Source organism: Panulirus ornatus, chromosome 30 (genome assembly GCF_036320965.1).
Source record: "Panulirus ornatus isolate Po-2019 chromosome 30, ASM3632096v1, whole genome shotgun sequence".
Lineage (NCBI taxonomy): Eukaryota > Metazoa > Arthropoda > Malacostraca > Decapoda > Palinuridae > Panulirus > Panulirus ornatus.
In genome coordinates, this window is record NC_092253.1 from 7,742,501 (window position 1) to 7,762,500 (window position 20,000).

The 20,000-nt window shown below is 49.0% G+C and overlaps 1 protein-coding gene across 2 annotated transcripts in view; it reads right to left on the bottom strand.

The window, feature by feature from the left end:
• The window catches only part of LOC139758372 (JNK-interacting protein 1-like), a 140,061-nt gene that overhangs the window by 36,081 nt on the left and 83,980 nt on the right, over positions 1–20,000 (bottom strand). The window contains exons 1-2 of one of the 2 annotated variants that reach the window (XM_071679673.1): positions 11,508–11,846; positions 6,964–7,550 (exon numbers count right to left, since the gene is read on the bottom strand). In XM_071679673.1, coding sequence (XP_071535774.1) covers positions 6,964–7,550; positions 11,508–11,704 — 784 coding nt within the window. In that variant the 5' untranslated portion in view covers positions 11,705–11,846. Of the gene's footprint in view, positions 1–6,963; positions 7,551–11,507; positions 11,847–20,000 lie in introns of those variants that run through there. The other variant, XM_071679674.1, reaches the window with a different exon arrangement.

Genomic DNA, 20,000 nt, shown 5'->3' on the forward strand with positions numbered 1-20,000 from the left:
ATATATATATATATATATATATATATATATATATATATATCACTCCTAAAATTGTCTGACAAAACAAGTCAAACAAAATCTTGTTACGGCAAACGTAAAACTGACCTTATAATTTGCATACTATAAAACTGTCATAACCCTAAGGCCAGGCAGTTCTGAGAAAAGAAAAGATAAAAGAGAAATACAACTTTAAACTCCCCCTCAAGTCCTCATACAAAGCTAGAAAATGAAAAAAAAAATAAGGGACAAAATACATAGACGAAGACAGACATTAATACGCAAGTGAACTACGAGAAATACGTAATATTATTACTATGGCGTCACAAAGGCGGTAGAATATGGTGGAAGGAGGGAAAAATCGCTAGGGTTAATGAAATTGTCACTGAAATACGAATTCGAAGCTGGGACGCTCATGATGGCTGGAGAGGCATATCCCCAACTGATTTTCAAACCCATGTCCTCTATCCTATCCTCAGGAGGGAAAATATAAGAAAATACAACCGACACTTTGGAACATCCAAATGGAAACTATATAAAATAGTAATAACACGATAAAGACATGGTATAAAGTGGGAGGAAGAGGGAAAGGCAAAAGGTAGACAAGTGTTGTGTGGAAAACTGTGTCACCCTGCGGCACAGCACAGTCACTAAGACTGGAAGAATGGATGGAAATATTATTTACATAATATAAAATAAAAATCATAGATCGATCAAATGCCACGATTCCCAAAACATGAGCCAAGTGGAGACGAAGGTTAAATACATCGTATTGAAAGTCAGTGGTTAATTTTGGCCAAAAAAAAGGGGGGGTTTAGATTGGACTTGTGGTTCTAATGCTATTCAGTTCTTTAGATATTGTCTAATGGTATCAGCGTTTAGACATGTTTATAATGTTAATATTATGATTAATTAATTCTCAAGAGGGTGAACAGAGCGATCTATAAATGTCTCTTAAGCTACGGAGGCGACGGAAAAATGTATTAGGTATACAGTGGAGTCAAAAAATCAATGTACCACACAAAAAAAAAAGCTAGTCAATAATATATCTTGGCCTCTCGCCAACTCTAAGCTCTCTTAAATCTTCAAAGAAGCAAGACGCTCGTTTCAGGTTTCAGCAGAGCAAATTTCAGGACGTAATGTCCTCAGGTGTTTACGGAAGACTGGTGAAATGTTGCTGTGTAAGAAAATAAAAAATGCCTCTGGTGTAACGCGGTCAGCAACTGTCAACTGACACACACACACACACACACACACACACACATTCCTCCTTCCCTTATGGATCTATACATTGCCAACACGGTCATTTCTTTACCCTATTATTTTTATGATAATCATATGCCTCATACTTTGTAACTTCAGGAGTAGAGGCTGAAACAAACCTAGACTGCAGTGAAGTCCCAATAAAACCAAAAGGAAAAGGGGAATGCCCGATTAAAAATTTTCCAAGGAATTGACTCTCCAGCACCTCGAACACCAGACCTAACCCTCCCCCTCCTAGACCAAGACCCCCAACCCCCCACCCCAGCCCCGGGGACCAGCAAGCCTGCCCCCCCCTTCCCCCTCCACAGACACTCGGCGCCTCCGCTGAGCTAGCGGGAATTCGCCTCCCCCTCCTCCCGTCCACCTACTTTAAACTCCTTAACCACCCTTGGAGACGAAGGCGCGGCCCTTGAGCATGATGGCAGTTCTAAAGCCCGTAGTTTACTGGTTGAGCTTGAAAGATTAATGAATGGCTTAAGGGGAGGAACATAATAGACGAGTTTTCAAAGCTCGATGATGGCAGAGTAGCAATCTAATGTTAGCGGTAAGCGATTTCATTACCAAGATCAGCAGTTTCATATCTAAGGACTAAAACTTCTATTGTTGTGGTAAGTATCTTAATCTCTAACTTTAGATTACCAGTTTAAGATCATCAACCGAGCTACAGTTAGCAGTTTATAGCGCGGTTTAATATATAGCGGATTAATATATTAGGTTATCATAACAGCTAAGGTTAGCAGTCTAATGGTTAAGATATCATCATCAGAGCTACAGTTAGCAGTTTTCAGTGAGGTCAACAGTTTAAAGTCTCGGTTAGCGGTGTAATATACTAGGTTAGCAGTTTAATGATTTAGTACACTGCTGAAAAAATTAGCAGTTTAATGGTTGGGATTATGCTTAAGGCTATCTGTTTAATGAGGAAAGGTATTCTAAACCATGTTTGCGGCATGGCTCATTACATCCACTGGAAATTTAGCGGCCGTTACTAGCGGAAACATGCCGCTTTGAGCGGTAGTTCGTTAATTAAAGCATTCTAAATATAGCTGCTGTATTTTCATGCAGTTTATCACCCAAGTTTAATTACGCTACTGCGTGGTTTTTTTCTTTTATTATTATATATTCAAACCACCTCAACCTACTGAGCTGGACGGTCCGACATTGGCGTACGACAGAACGACCACTGAGAATGATAATGGTACCATTATATCTTCCCTCCCTTTTTTTTTTTTAAGGGTTGAATTAAGGGGGAAGCCATGACCAAAATATCGTACCTTCGAGCTCAATAACCCCAAGGTATATATATATATATATATATATATATATATATATATATATATATATATATATATATATATATATATATACATTCCCTATATACATGCGTAACCATATTCCGTAACTCAATAACCCCAAGAAGAGGGAAAGCCTTTATCCTTTACCTGGTTCTTTTAACCGAACACCTCCGGACAGACCCCCTTTTAACCGAATTATCCGAAGACCATAATAAAGTACGACCCCCCGCATGTCGTCTTCCATCAGTGCCCGGCACATTTTAATGACACCAAGAAGGACAGATATTACGACTTTATATATATATTCGGGTTAATGGACTGCGTCGGGTGAGGGGGGGGGGGGAGATGGATCCCTGTACAGACCAAGGTGGCCTCTCCATTTGCGCAGTGCTGACCACACACACACACACACACCAGTTCGATATCCTCAAATGAGTTGGAGGGGACTATGGTTTCCAAGGGGGGGGGGAGGGGGTTGTAATGAGGAGGGACAAAGGTTATGTGAGTTGTGAGGGAGGGAGGGAGGGAGTGTGGGGGGATGGGGTTGTGTGGTGGGGGGGGGGTAAAGTCATCTGCATCACTTGGCTGTGTTGAAGGGGGTGTGTTGAAGGGGGTGTGTTGAAGGGGGTGTGTTGAAGGGGGTGTGTTGAAGGGGGTCGCTTCCCGCACCAAAAGGTGACTGTGCCTTTTCTAATCCTGTTAGAACGACGGTACGACCGTTTTGAGCACGACGGTACGACCCCCTTTGAGCAGGAGGGGACGACCCTTTTAAACACGACGGTCAGGTCCTTTGAGTACGACAGGCTGGGGGGCCCCTGACCTGACCTCTTTAAGTTCGGGTCAAAGGGGTGGTGGTGGTGGGTGGAGGGTGGGACAGGCCACCATATATCTATGGGTCGTATACCGTCGTGTTCTAAGGGTCGTATCGACGTGCACTAAGGGTCGTATGGTCGTGTTCATTAGTACTAGCCCTACGACCAACACTACACTGACAAACACACACACACACACTGTACTTAGAATCACCCATGTTATTATTATTTACCCTCCCTCCCCCAAAAAACACAACAGGACCAGATCACACCAGGGGGGAGAAATGACTTTATCACCCCCTTTCCACTCCCTTGTGCCACAGACGGTACGACCTGCCAACAAGAGACGACCACAGACTTCTGCCTTACGTATGGCAAATTCATTTTGTCCCCCAGCAAGACCAGTAGGGCTATTCCCCTCCACAGAGAGACAAATGGGAAATGCCTCCTCCTTTTTTTTTCAACCCCCCTTTGCACCTCCTGATTTCAAAAGAAAAAAAACTTGTTTTCGTTCTCTGACGCGTGGCATTTCCGTGGCCAACACTACTTAAAGATACAGACCCAGTGAGGCACTTGGTAGAACCAGGGATGACCAACCAGACTGGTGGCAGCGCTACGCGGCAACCATTCACCACAGCCACCTGTGGCCAAGGCCCCTCGAAAAAAGAGCATAAGTTCTTGGTCGTTCTTCAAAAAAAATCTACGTAAAATCAATATCCAACTCCCGACCTCTATAAGTATGGAACACACATAGACACACAGACACACCATCTCTTCGTGTCATAGTGGGAGACCCTGAGGTCGAGCAGAGCCCCAGCAGTAGTGGTACACACACACACACACACACAGGGCAGCGCCTGCCTGCAGGAACTTACTACGTAGGAAACGGTGGGGAGGGAGGGACGACCTTACCTCTGGGTGTGTGTCACTCTCAGGGAAGCAGACAGACTCCCCTGGCCCTCTCCGTCTCAGCGTCTTCGGCCACCATTACGCCCTTGGGGATGTCCCCCTGGGCAAGCACGTCACCAGGGGAGTCGCCAGCAGCCGCATGGGGCCGGGAGAGACACAGGGGAAGGGGCGTGGCGGCGTGCGGGAGGAGGCGGTCGAGGGGAACATACGGTAGTCGGGGAGGGAATGTTGCTCGCGTGCGTGTCCCGGGCGGCCCAACTCCGCCAACCCCTGGCCACCGCGCGCACTCCACACACACACACACACACACACACCCTCCCACGCCACACACTCTCACTCCCTCCCTCCCTCTCTCTATACCACTCCCCACCCACCAACACCAACCCTCCCTCTCTCTCTCTCTCCCTCTCTCTCTCCCTTACGTATCTTTACCGCCACCCGATATACTCCTCTCCCAAGCCTTCTCCATACGAGACGAGCAGGAGAAGGGACGATCCACCAGCGGGCCCTCTTCGTCTGTCTGTCAGTTGTTTTCATTCGTCACCCAGCCTGCCAGGGTGTGGGGCTGGCTGGCCCGTTTTCTGTGGTGGGCGGGAGGCCAGACGCATGCGCACCGCCGAGAAGCCTCGACACAATCATTCCTTTTGGGACGTTTGTATCGAAGGAACAAGCGACCGGGGCCCCGGGTGGGTTGATCCCCCCATCCACCCACCCTCCTCACACACACACACTCCGCCCGCCCCGTCTCTCTCTCTCTCTCTCTCTCTCTCTCTCTCTCTCTCTCTCTCTCTCTCTCTCTCTCTCTCTCTCACTCGCGAGACATTGGAGAGACCGAGACAACCTCCTTGGACCCCCCTGACCAATACGGAAGTGACCCCTGGGCGGTCGACCCGACGCGCACCTGTTAGGTCATAATCTTTGACCTTGGCACGACCGGGCAGGGAGTGCGTGGGTCAGGGTGGCAGGGCCTGGCCACTCACAAGAGGTGGACGTGTTTGCTATTGGTGGCGACTTATACAAACCCCATATATATATATATATATATATATATATATATATATATATATATATATATTCCTCCCCCCCCTCTCCCCCACCTCCTCCTCCCCCAGGCCACACCCCAGCTTTAGATAGCTGGGGGGTTAGGTAAAGTTAGGTTGAGTCGATGGGGTTGAGTTGGGGGAGGGAGGAGGGAGAGGGGAGAAGGAGGAAGGGGGAGGTAATGATATCGTGGGGTTGGAAGGAACCCCCCCACCCCCCAGCCCCCTCCCTCCCTCGTTATCTTTTATCATGAACTTCGAGAGTTCATGCCCTTGACCTGGCCAGGGCGGTTGTCCTGGGGGAGAGAGAGAGAGAGGGGAAAGGAGGGGAGGAGAGGGGGGAAGCAGGTATTCCCCCCCTGGTCTACTGGGGGGAGTGAGGAGGAGGGAGAGGTGGAAGGTGGGGAGGGTGACGCCTCAGTGTATGGGCCTCCTGGCCTCCTGTACTTGGCCAATGAGGTTTTGGCCTCCTGTACTTGGCCAGTGGCCTCACCTGTGTCACCTGTTCTGTCCCCCCAACGTCACCTGCGAGCTCTCCCCCCACAAGGTCTCCAACCTTATGAACCTGACCCAACCTCACGGTCTGTGACCCCGAAATATAACCCCAACCTCACGGTCTGTGACCCCCCCCCCTCCGAAGTACACCCCCAACCTCACGATGTGACCCCCCCCCTCCGAAGTACACCCCCAACTTCACGGTCTGTAAACCCCGTACCCCCCCAGGTTCTAACGCAACCTCATCGTCTGTAAAAACCCCGAAATACCAACTCAACCTCAAGGTCTGTAACCCCGAGGTAAGAACCCATGGTTAAGTATAAGTGCTTAATGCATTACTGTAAAACTGTGAAAATGCATAAAACAAATTTCATGTAATTCATGTGACCAATAAAGTATAATCATTATTATCATTATTATTATTATTATTATTATTATTATTATCATCATTATTATCATTATCATTATCATTATTATCATTAACCTCATGGTCTGTATCCTCGCTGTACCAACCCAACCTCACGGTTCCCCTTGTAACCCTGAGGCACAACCCAACCTCACGGTTCACAACCCCGGGGAAGCGATCCAGCCCCTCGCTCCACCTCCCCAGTACCCGGCTGGTGAGACCCCACCACTACCACATCGTGGCAGGAGGGAAGGGAGGGAGGAGAAGGAGGGAGGGAGGGAGGGAGAGAAGGAGGGAGGGAAGAAGGGAGGGAGGAAGGGAGGGAGGAAGGGAGGGGAAGGAGGGAGGGAGGGGAAGGAGGGAGGGAGAGAGGGAGGGAAGAGAAGGGAAGGAGGGAGGGAGGGAAGGAAAGGGAAAGGGAAGGAGGGAGGGAGGGAAGGAAAGGGAAAGGGAAGGGGAGGGAAGGAGGGAGGGAGGGAGGGAAGAAGGGAGGGAAGAAGGGAGGGAGGAAGGGAGGGGAAGGAGGGAGGGAGGGGAAGGAGGGAGGGAGAGAGTGAGGGAAGAGAAGGGAAGGAGGGAGGGAGGGAAGGAAAGGGAAAGGGAAGGAGGGAGGGAGGGAAGGAAAGGGAAAGGGAAGGGGAGGGAAGGAGGGAGGGAGGGAGGGAAGAAGGGAGGGAAGAAGGGAGGGAGGGATGGAGGAAAGGAAGGGAGTGAAAGGAAGGGAGGGACAAATTGTGGTGTTTACTTACATTTCTTGTCCTTGGGGATCTCCGGCAGTTTCCGTCGCTTCCTCTCGCTGGGTTTGGAGTCCCAGGGCGCGTTGGGGCGCGCCGCCCCTTCCATGTCGCCTTCGGGAGAGGTGTTCCCTCCGTCACCCGGGTCTTCCAGGTCGCCCCCGAAAAACTCGCCGGTGCTGACATCGGCGGTGTCCGTGCTCTCCATGCTCTCCACACTGGAGGGGCCTGACGACACGGGCCGGGGCCTCCTGGGGGCGGGGCTGCCGCAGATGGGGCTCGGGCAGGAGGTGGGCTGGATCCCGGCACTCAGGCAGGGCCCCAGTCCCTGCCTCTTGGGGCTGTTGCAGGCGGCGTTGGCGGCCCTCAGCTCCTGCGTCTGCTCCACCAGGAGCTGAGGGCAGCACGGGTCGTCGTCGGAGCAGCACTTGCTCGGCGCCGGGGCAGCGGGGCGGCCCGGGGGCTGAGGGCGCGGGCTGGAGAGGGAGGCGTCCCCGCCCGCGGAGCTGCGACGGGCGGCCTCATCCTCTTCGGACGGCGGGTCGGGAGGGTCCGGCGCCTCCTCTACTGACGGCGACTCGAGCGAGATGTCGTGCGCCAACCTGCAATATATAAGAACGGAGACGTCATCATCAGTCCACATCGAAACCACCATCCCGACTACAATTCCCTCTCCATGATCGGCAGGAGGAACTTAATGCCCTAATTCACTTCCGATAACCGAATATTATCATTTATCGAGGAAACTCTACCGGTCATAACTAAGAGATAAGCGAGTCACTTATCTCTCAAGCACTCAGAATACTCCTGACTCTGGTGTGATGACAACATTCCCTTTCCCTTCACCCACCCGACGCGGGCCACTTCGTCCGTCACCACTTAACCCACCCAGTGGGTACGACGTGTCCATGCGTGGCCTGAGAGACGCCCCGGGTGAATGTGGGGAGTCTGGCGGAAGTGTAAGAGGGGAGGGGAAAAGACGGGCATAAAGTAGGAAGGTGGGCGAGACGAGGCGAGGCGAGGAGGAGGACCAGGTCCCCCTGAAATCCTACAGAGGAAGGCAAGACCAGGGGGAACCAGGTCCCCCTGAAATCCTACAGAGGAAGGCAAGACCAGGGGGAATCAGGTCCCCCTGAAATCCTACAGAGGAAGGCAAGACCAGGGGGAACCAGGTCCCCCTGAAACGCTACAGATAAACAAAAGGTAAAGTCTAGAGGACCAGGTTTCCTTACGGTACTAGTAGTGAGAGTGGAGGAGGGAGGAAGTGCGTCACTTGTGAGGAGAGGTGTTGACACAGGCAGAGGAACGACTCCCACGGGATAATGAAGACAAACAAAGCAACTAATTAGCGACGACGGGGACGTAAGACAGCGGCGTGGAGGAAGCGAGGACGACAAGTGGACGGGGAAAGAAGAGAAGGGGGAATAAATAATGCTACGGGAAAGAGGAAGAAAACAATGGGGGGAAAAATTCCTGATGGAAACTAAGGAGAGAGAGAGAGAGAGAGAGAGAGAGAGAGAGAGAGAGAGAGAGAGAGAGAGAGAGAGAATAACAGGAAGAGACACAAAGGAAGCTCTCGAGATAGGAGAGAAGAGAGAGAGAGAGAAATACGAGACACGGAAGAGGAGGGAAACTTGAGAAAAGAATAAAGGAATAAAGAAGTAAAGAGACACACTTCTCTTGAGAAGAGAGAGAGAGAGAGAGAGAGAGAGAGAGAGAGAGAGAGAGAGAGAGAGAGAGAGAGAGAGAGAGAGAGAGAGACCAAACTCCATGGAAAGGATTCATAAATAACTGATATAAAAGATGAGAAACAGAGGATGGTTGAGGATATGGAGGTCAGGGATTAATGCTGGAGGTCTGGGCGACCAACTCCCTTCACCAGCAACCCTTCTCCACCACCACCATCACCACCACCACCAACACCTTCGCCAACACTGACAACAGACCCCACAAGGACGATGAATGAACTGTTTTCAATGAAGTAATTTTTTCTTTTACTATTATTAGAGAAGAAAAAGTACAGGGAAACATTAGCTGCTTTTCCACACACACACACACACACACACACACACACAGACAGATACACACAGTACACAATCTAACCAATAACTTAGTAAACAAAAGAATTGTATCTGAGCATCATTATAGTTCAAAACTTATTCTAAACATTGCTTTGGTAGAAAAATCTCTGAACACAGTTTTAGTGAAAAAAAGAATATCTAAAACACAGTTAATCAGATACATCATTAGAAAAAAAAAAATGTTTTTGTAAAAAAATCTAAACTTTTGTTCAAAAATAGTCACATGAAACACCCTTTCCGTCAAAAACTAACATTATCAAAACACTGTTTTACTCAAAATCTTTTTTCTAAAACATTTTACGTTAGAAACAAGTTTAAACAAGCGTTTCCTCCTCCTCTTCCTCCTCCTCCTCCTCCTCCTCCTCCTCCTCCTCCTCCTCCTCTTCCTCCTCCTCCTCCTCCTCCTCCTCCTCCTCCTCCTCTTCCTCCTCCTCCTCCTCTTCCTCCTCCTCCTCCTCTTCCTCCTCCTCCTCCTCCTCCTCCTCCTCCTCCTCCTCCTCCTCCTCCTCCTCCTCCTCCTCCTCCTCCTCTTCCTCCTCCTCCTCCTCTTCCTCCTCCTCCTCCTCCTCCTCCTCCTCCTCCTCCTCCTCCTCCTCTTCCTCCTCCTCCTCCTCCTCTTCCTCCTCCTCCTCCTCCTCTTCCTCCTCCTCCTCCTCTTCCTCCTCCTCCTCCTCCTCCTCCTCTTCCTCCTCCTCCTCCTCCTCCTCCTCCTCTTCCTCCTCCTCCTCCTCCTCCTCCTCCTCCTCCTCCTCCTCCTCCTCCTCCTCCTCCTCCTCCTCCTCCTCCTCCTCCTCCTCCTCCTCCTCCTCCTCCTCCTCCTCCTCCTCCTCCTCTTCCTCCTCCTCCTCCTCCTCCTCCTCCTCCTCCTCCTCCTCCTCCTCTTCCTCCTCCTCCTCCTCCTCCTCCTCCTCCTCCTCCTCCTCCTCCTCCTCCTCCTCCTCCTCCTCCTCCTCCTCCTCCTCCTCCTCCTCTTCCTCCTCCTCCTCCTCTTCCTCCTCCTCCTCCTCCTCCTCCTCCTCCTCCTCCTCCTCCTCCTCCTCTTCCTCCTCCTCCTCCTCCTCTTCCTCCTCCTCCTCCTCTTCCTCCTCCTCCTCCTCTTCCTCCTCCTCCTCCTCTTCCTCCTCCTCCTCCTCCTCCTCCTCTTCCTCCTCCTCCTCCTCTTCCTCCTCCTCCTCCTCTTCCTCCTCCTCCTCCTCTTCCTCCTCCTCCTCCTCTTCCTCCTCCTCCTCCTCCTCTTCCTCCTCCTCCTCCTCCTCTTCCTCCTCCTCCTCCTCCTCTTCCTCCTCCTCCTCCTCTTCCTCCTCCTCCTCCTCCTCCTCCTCCTCCTCCTCCTCCTCCTCCTCCTCCTCCTCTTCCTCCTCCTCCTCCTCCTCCTCCTCTTCCTCCTCCTCCTCCTCCTCCTCCTCCTCCTCCTCTTCCTCCTCCTCCTCCTCCCAGGATCACGCTGCCACCAAAGCCAAATTGAAGAGTTTATCACAATATCTGAAATTAATTAATGAAAAAAAAAATTGTGCATCATAACATCTGATGTTGACAATAAAGAACGAATAAATATATAGGAAAGTCACTGATGGGGATAGGGTATAAGGTGAAGTATATAATCATAGGAAATAAGGCCAGTATATGATATGAAATAAGGCCATGATCTGATAAGAAATAAGGCCAATATCTGGTAATATAAGGCCAATAACTGATAATCAATATGAAATAAGGCCATTATCTGATAATGAGAAATATAACCATTATCTGATGATAAGAAATAAGGCCAATATCTGATAATCAGTAAGAAATAAGGCCATTATCTGATGATAAGAAATAAGGCCAATATCTGGTAATATAAGGCCAATATCTGATAATCAATGAGAAATAAGGCCATCATCTGATAATGAGAAATAAGGCCATTATCTGATAATAAGAAATAAGGCCATTATCTGATAATGAGAAATAAGGCCATTATCTGATAATGAGAAATAAGGCCATTATCTGATAATGAGAAATAAGGCAACCTTGCTTTGTGTGTCATGTACATTTATCTAATCAAAAGTATGTCCCTTCAAAGGTCAAGTATTACCGGGTAATCAGGTCAGTAAAGGTCAAATCATAACCGGACCATCAGGTCAGTAAAGGTCAAATCATAACCGGACCATCAGGTCAGTAAAGGTCAAATCATAACCGGACAATCAGGTCATTACAGGTCAAATCATCACCGGACAATCAGGTCATTACAGGTCAAATCATAACCGGACAATCAGGTCAGTAAAGGTCAAATCATAACCGGACAATCAGGTCATTACAGGTCAAATCATAACCGGACCATCAGGTCAGTAAAGGTCAAATCATAACCGGACAATCAGGTCATTACAGGTCAAATCATTACCGGACAATCAGGTCATTACAGGTCAAATCATCACCGGACAATCAGGTCATTACAGGTCGATCATTACCGGACAATCAGGTCATTACAGGTCAAATCATTACCGGACAATCAGGTCAGGCCAGAGGCTGCAGAGGTCGGCGAAGAACCTGGGTCCGACAGCTTCTTCGTCCCTGGAGGAGCCCCCGCTCTCCTGGCCTGAGTCTGGACTCTCGCAGGTCAGTTCCAGGCCGCGGGACGACGAGGCTGGGGCCTCCTTCATGAAAGGGTCCTTCAGCAGGGAGTAGTTCGGGAAGGGCATCTCCACGGCGCGCGGGGCCGTCTTGGGGCGAGGCTGGAGGACGTCGCTGAAGAAGTCCGAGCGCCCCTGGCCGCCCCACGTCCTTCGCTGGAAGTCCCGCAGCGAGGGATCCCGCAGGAGGGCGCTCCTGATGGGGAAGTTGTTGAAGTAGGTGTCCTTCAGGAGCTCCCGCTTCGACTGGCACCTCTCCTGTATCTCCCTTATGTGTCTCAGGACGTCTGGGACGCTGCCGACGCCCTCGGGCACCCGACAGCTAGCAAGAATACCCCGGCTGCCGCACTTGTCCCTCTCCGAGCCTAACGGGAGGAGTTCGAAGGCCTCTTTGACTTCGGCAGCGTGTCTGACACCGGGAGAGCCGCAGAGGTGTCGCTCGTCCACCAGCGGCGACGACGGCCGGTCGAGGGGACAGGGGACCCTCCAGGAGCGGCGACAAGTCGTTGAGCGTCAGGTCGTCGAAGGACGGAATGATAACACGGATATCCTCCTGAAGGAGGAAGGTCGCGTCGTCCTCGTGCCCGCCGGACAAGGGACTGCTCCGGTCGGTGAAGAGTCGTTTGTTACGTAGTAGCCATTCGTCTGTTTGCTACCCCCCTCCCTCAACCCCGGGAGATGGGGCAGGCCCTCCCCCAACACCACCAACCCCGCCCTCCCAACAACAAAACCATTTCCCCCCACAACCCCTTCCACCAAACCACCCCTCTTCACCACCACCCACCTTTACCACCCCAAAACCCCCAAAACCCCCCCAAACCCTTTTTCACCCCACAAACCCCCATTTCACCACCACAACCACCATTTCACCCCACAACCACCATTATCACCACCCCAAACCACCATCTAAACCACCACAACCACCATTATCACCACCACAACCACCCATTATCACCACCCCAACCACCATTATCACCACCACAACCACCATCATCACACCACAACCCCATCATCCCCACCACAACCACATCTTCACCACCACAACCACCATTATCACACACAACCACCATTTCACCACCACAACCACCATCATCACCACCACAACCACCCATCTTCACACCACAACCACCATCTTCACCCCACAACCACCATTTCACACCACAACCACCATTAATCACCACCACAACCACCATCATCACCCCCACAACCCATCTTCACCACCACAACCACCCATCATCATCATCCCCATCTATCACACCACAACCACCATCATCACCAACACAATCACCATTATCACCACCACAACCACCATCATCACCACCACAACCACCATCATCACCACCACAACCACCATCATCACCACCACAACCACCATTATCACCACCACAACCACCATCATCACCACCACAACCATCATTATCACCACCACAACCACCATCATCACCACCACAACCACCATCATCACCACCACAACCACCATCATCACCACCACAACCATCATTATCACCACCACAACCACCATTATCACCACCACAACCACCATCATCACCACCACAACCACCATCTTCACCACCACAACCACCATCATCATCATCCCCATTATCACCACCACAACCACCATCATCACCAACACAATCACCATTATCACCACCACAACCACCATCATCACCACCACAACCACCATCATCACCACCACAACCACCATCATCACCACCACAACCATCATTATCACCACCACAACCACCATCATCACCACCACAACCACCATCATCACCACCACAACCACCATCATCACCACCACAACCACCATCATCATCACCACAACCACCATCATCACCACCACAACCACCATCATCACCACCACAACCATCATTATCACCACCACAACCACCATTATCACCACCACAACCACCATCATCACCACCACAACCACCATTATCACCACCACAACCACCATCATCACCAACACAATCACCATTATCACCACCACAACCACCATCATCACCACCACAACCATCATTATCACCACCACAACCACCATTATCACCACCACAACCACCATCATCACCACCACAACCACCATTATCACCACCACAACCACCATCATCTTCCACCACCATCAAACTAAGTTAATGGAGGATCTCCACCACTACCACCACCACCACCATGCCAGACGTGCAGGATCTCCACCACCACCACTATGCCAGACGTGTAGGATCTCCACCACTATCTCCATCACCTTCCAGTCAGGCAGGATGTCTTCCAGCGGTTGCTGGAACCTCCAGGAAATGGCCAGACGGGGGGGGGGGGGGGGCACGGCCGGCGGCATCATCATGTTGTTTACTACCTCGCCCACACACACACTCCCTCCCTCCCTCCACCTCTCCAACATTCCCTCCCTCCTCACTCCAAACACTCCCTCCCTCCTTAAAGTCCTCCTGCACTTCATCTCCCTCATCACTTCCATACCCCAAAATCTCTGTAATTACTCCCCCTCTTCCTCCTTCACTCCATCCCCGTCTGTATTTTACTCCATTTCTCCCCAGTGTGTGTGCCTACACACACACACACACACACACACACACATGTTCTCTGCTGGTGTAGGTACCTCCACAACACTGCAATAGAGATGAAATGTTGTGCACATTGAACAGGGACCCGGGAAGACCAGCCTCGTCTCCACTATGGAAGAGGAGGAGGAGGAGGAGGAGGAGGAGGAGAAGGAGGAGGAGAAGAAAGAGGAGGAGGAGGAGGAGGAAGACGCCACGGAGGAAGAGGAAGAGGAGGAAGAAGACGCCATGGAGGAGGAGGAGGAGGAGGAGAAAGACGCCACGGTGGAAGAGGAGGAGGAAGACGCCACGGAGGAGGAGGAAGACGCCACGGAGGAGGAGGAGGAGGAGGAGGAGGAGGAAGACTTCAAAGTTTTTTATTTTTGTTTATGTTAAGGTCTAAGATGGAGAGGAGACGCCGCTTATGAAGTGTGTGTGTGGGATGTGCTGGTTATGTCCACTGTGTTGGAGGAGGAGGTGGTGTGGGAGGTGGCGGTGGGGGATGTGCTGGTTATGTCCACTGTGTTGGAGGAGGAGGTGGTGTGGGGGAGGTGGGGGAAGGTGTGTTGGTTACGTCCATGATGCTGAGGACTGTTGAGGGATGTGCTGTTTTGTTGACACAACACAGGAGAGTTCTGGTATACCGTGGGTCTGCTCGTCACGTGAGGGTAGGCCTGCTGCATTCCTTATACGCCAGCGGCACTACACAAGATGAGGAAGACGCTATCAGGCACAAATGGAAAGAGTTGAGGACAGTTTTCCCCCTTCTAAATGGAATCAAATGATATTTCTACATATTTCCCTCCTTCTGAGTAATGGGAGAAACAGTGTTTGTATCTGTGAGGTAACATACACCCGAGGTTTTGATATTTATGAAGAAAATAAGGAATACATGATGAAAACGAAGCATGCATAATGATGAAAGACAATGATATTGGGGAAAAATCAGGCACAGTTCTAAACCTGGTATTTCCAAACGAATCCAATGTAGTTTATCGCTGAAGCCCAGCCATTTAACTGTGCCGCTCATGTAAAGGTTCGTTATTTATATACCGGCGTTCCATTTTCTATACGTGTTGACTGGCGATTAGAACAGCCCCAGCAGCAATACACGGAACTTTAAGACCGACTCAGTAATGGGTGTTTCGAATCTATATTCATATGATTCGAACATTAATGGTCATTCGCGTTCCATATGGCGATAACCATATGAAAGTTAACATACACTCGTTTCATCAACTTCACGATAGTTCATACGGTTTTTTTTAATCGACCTATTCAACTCCCTCAGCGAAAACATCCCATTTTCTAAACCTATCCGTCAACCTTCATCACTGTATCAACGTTTTCTATGCAATGATTAGGTATACGCCAACTCGCACTTCTTCAAACCCTCCTCATTTCACTTCCACGTACGATCATGGGTCGAACACGAGTACGTAGGCGAAAAACAGTGGATCGATAGACGATAGCCTATGTCAATAGACTTGAGGCGCACTACGGTGAATCAAGGCGCTACAGCGTTGGGCGAGTAACGGCGATTCTTATCATAAGTGTTCATACCGTCCAGCTGATATATGCATATGTCAGCGGTGGCTGTAAAGGCTTTTCCAGTGATGTGTGGTTGAGTTATGCATATATATATATATATATATATATATATATATATATATATATATATATATATATATATATATATATATATAGGAGTGGGCCGGGAGCGCTAGACAGCCCTGGCGTCTTGAAAAGCCATATATATGTATATATATATATATATATATATATATATATATATATATATATATATATATATATATATATATGAAAATAGAACCTACATCATGAAGTAGAAACAGAAAAACATATAGCATCTATATCGCGAAATACAACCTAGAGAGAGGAGAATCTATATCATATAATACAACCAGGAGAAAACAGAATCTATATCACATAATACAACCAGGAGGAAAAAACAACAGAATCTATATCACATAATACAACTCGAGAAAAAAACAACAGAATCTATATCACATGATAAAACCCTAGAAAAAAAACAACAGAATCTATATCACATAAATATTCTCCCCCCCCCCCTTTCTTTACTGCCTCCCTTTAAACAAGGTTTGACTCGCTCTTTTTTTTTTCTTTTTACAAAAAAAAAGAATAAAAGTAATTCTAACTGTAATTACAAAACTTTCCCCCGAACGTGTTTCTCTGTAAATTACGACCCCGGGAGTCGAGCCTTCCATCCGTGGAGTGGGAGGCTACCACGACCCTAGCCTAGTGCTCGACATTCTCCTACCGCGAAACTTAACAGACGACCAAATCTTGTCAAACATCTGTCTGTACGTTACAGTGGAGATACAGGTATACACTCCTCCTCACGCACGAGAGAGAGAGAGAGAGAGAGAGAGAGAGAGAGAGAGAGAGAGAGAGAGAGAGAGAGAGAGAGAGAGAGAGAGACTCTAATTAACTCTAGGAAAGTGTCAAAAATCCTATACTGCAAGAAACATTGCATGAAACCTGTTTCATTATATATATATATATATATATATATATATATATATATATATATATATATATATATATATATATATATGTTTATCTATTTTGCTTTGTCGCTGTCTCCCGCGTTAGCGAGGTAGCGGAAGGAAACAGACAAAAGAATGGCCCAACCCGCCCACATACACATGTATATACATATACATCCACACACGCACATATACATACCTATACATCTCAACGTATACACATATATATACACACACAGACATATACATATATACACATGTACATAATTCATACTGTCTGCCTTTATTCATGATACGTTTAACAAAACAATGATTCGCCTTAATTTTCTCTCTACCTCCATGTAAACCATTTCTAATTAATTTCTCAATATCCCAAACAAAGAATGTCAATATCTTCCGATATTTAATCTTCCTACAGGCAAGGGTCGTGTCCCGTCGTGCTCAAGGGTCGTGTACCGTCGTGCTCAAGGGTCGTGTACCGTCGTGCTCAAGGGTCGTATACCGTCGTGTTCAAGGGTCGTATACCGTCGTGCTCAAGGGTCGTATACCGTCGTGCTCAAGGGTCGTGTACCGTCGTGTTCAAGGGTCGTATACCGTCGTGCTCAAGGGTCGTATATCGTCGTGCTCAAGGGTCGTATACCGTCGTGTTCAAGGGTCGTATACCGTCGTGTTCAAGGGTCGTGTACCGTCGTGCTCAAGGGTCGTATACCGTCGTGTTCAAGGGTCGTATACCGTCGTGCTCAAGGGTCGTATACCGTCGTGCTCAAGGGTCGTGTACCGTCGTGTTCAAGGGTCGTATACCGTCGTGTTCAAGGGTCGTATACCGTCGTGCTCAAGGGTCGTGTACCGTCGTGCTCAAGGGTCGTATACCGTCGTGTTCAAGGGTCGTATACCGTCGTGCTCAAGGGTCGTGTACCGTCGTGCTCAAGGGTCGTATACCGTCGTGTTCAAGGGTCGTATACCGTCGTGCTCAAGGGTCGTGTACCGTCGTGCTTAAGGGTCGTATACTGTCGTGCTCAAGGGTCGTATACCGTCGTGCTCAAGGGTCGTATACCGTCGTGTTCAAGGGTCGTGTACCGTCGTGCTCAAGGGTAGTATACCGTCGTGCTCAAGGGTCGTATACCGTCGTGCTCAAGGGTCGTATACCGTCGTGTTCAAGGGTCGTATACCGTCGTGCTCAAGGGTCGTATACCGTCGTGTTCAAGGGTCGTATACCGTCGTGTTCAAGGGTCGTGTACCGTCGTGCTCAAGGGTCGTGTACCGTCGTGCTCAAGGGTCGTGTACCGTCGTGTTCAAGGGTCGTATACCGTCGTGCTCAAGGGTCGTATACCGTCGTGCTCAAGGGTCGTATACCGTCGTGTTCAAGGGTCGTATACCGTCGTGCTCAAGGGGCGTATACCGTCGTGCTCAAGGGTCGTATACCGTCGTGTTCAAGGGTCGTATACCGTCGTGCTCAAGGGTCGTATACCGTCGTGCTCAAGGGTCGTATACCGTCGTGCTCAAGGGTCGTATACCGTTGTGTTCAAGGGTCGTATACCGTCGTGTTCAAGGGTCGTATACCGTCGTGCTCAAGGGTCGTATACCGTCGTGCTCAAGGGTCGTATACCGTCGTGCTCAAGGGTCGTATACCGTCGTGCTCAAGGGTCGTATACCGTCGTGAATATGAAGTCCGCAAATCTAGAACTCCGATCACCTCATTTAAACTATCCCTCCCCATTCACAACTCCCCTACCCATTTAAACTTCCCCTACCCATTTAAACTTTCCCTTCTCCATTTAAACTTTCCTTTCTCCATTTAAACTTCCCCTTCTTCGTTTAAACTTGCCCTACCCATCAAGACTACCCTTTCTTCATCTAAACATACCCCTACCCATTCAAATTCCTCTCCTCTATTCAAACTACCCCTTCCCCATTTAAACCCCCCTTCCTCCCACCAAAAACTGTCTCCCTCACCTCAAACACTTCCTCCACCTCCCAACTCCCATTTAAACAATCAAGATCCACCCATTAAGGCCGTTATCTTCCCCTATTTAAAACCTCCTTCAACCCATTACAAAGATTATCCCATTTCCCCCCCTTCTAAGATTTCTACATCTAAAACAAAAATTCCTTGTTTAACGTCTCCTACTACTACCTTATCTAAAGCCTCCATTTCCACATTCAAAGCCTCTACCCTCCCCCTACGTAAGGAAATGGAACCCAAAACCATTTATAAAGTCCTTTACTTCCTCCTCAGTAAAGCCACATACGACCCCACCCCAATTTAAAGGCTTTCAACCGGTCCCCTCCTCCTCCATCCTCCTCCTCTACCAGCCATGACGGGTAGCAGTAGGGAGGGGGAGGGAGGGGCGGGCTGCTGTCGCTTCCAGATGCACGATGACCATCACGCGCATACGACCCACCCCCCCTCGCAAATTTAAACCTATATATTCCGTACGGAATCATTACTACTCTCCCCCCTCTCTCCCCGTCTCTCTCTCTCTCTCTCTCCTCGACAGCACAATCTTCTCCAGTAATAACTACGCATAATGTAGAGCAAATGAGGCGTAAAGAGAGATAACGGATCGTTAGAGCGAGTGAGAGAGAGGATGGGATGGGGACATTTGGCAACGTCGGCACAGGGTTAAGCTGACGTCATCTATCTCGCGAACCCCCAAAATCTCGGCCGGATTTTATTTCGCGTTTGTGGAGTCAGCGAGTCACGCGAGCGCAGCGGGAGACGACAATGCATTTCACGATACAATGAAGCCGCATACAATGGCCGGCTCCCCCCCGAAATACACCAGACTCCTCTTGATGTACGAATCGCGTAACACTCTTACAATATATATATATATATATATATATATATATATATATATATATATATATATATATATATATATATATATATATATATATATATTCCTGTGAGTCTACGGGGAAAATGAAACACGATAAGTTCCCAAGTGCACTTTCGTGTAATAATCACATCATCAGGGGAGACACAAGAGAGAAATATAACAGTCAGTTGATATACAACGAAGAGACGAAGCTAGGACGCCATCTGGTAAACATGTGATTGTCCAAGACAGACAACGAGCGTACCATAAACTTATTAAGTGGACAAGAAGGGGAGTTGTTTACAAATTTCATCAACAATAAAGTTATCCAATTTGTATAGACCTTCACTAATATTATGGTTATAATGTTTTGTGTATTCAATAATAGAAGATTCAATGATATTTCTCGTGGTAATAGAGTGAGTTAATGAGTGAGATGGCGTTACTCTAGTCAATACAATGA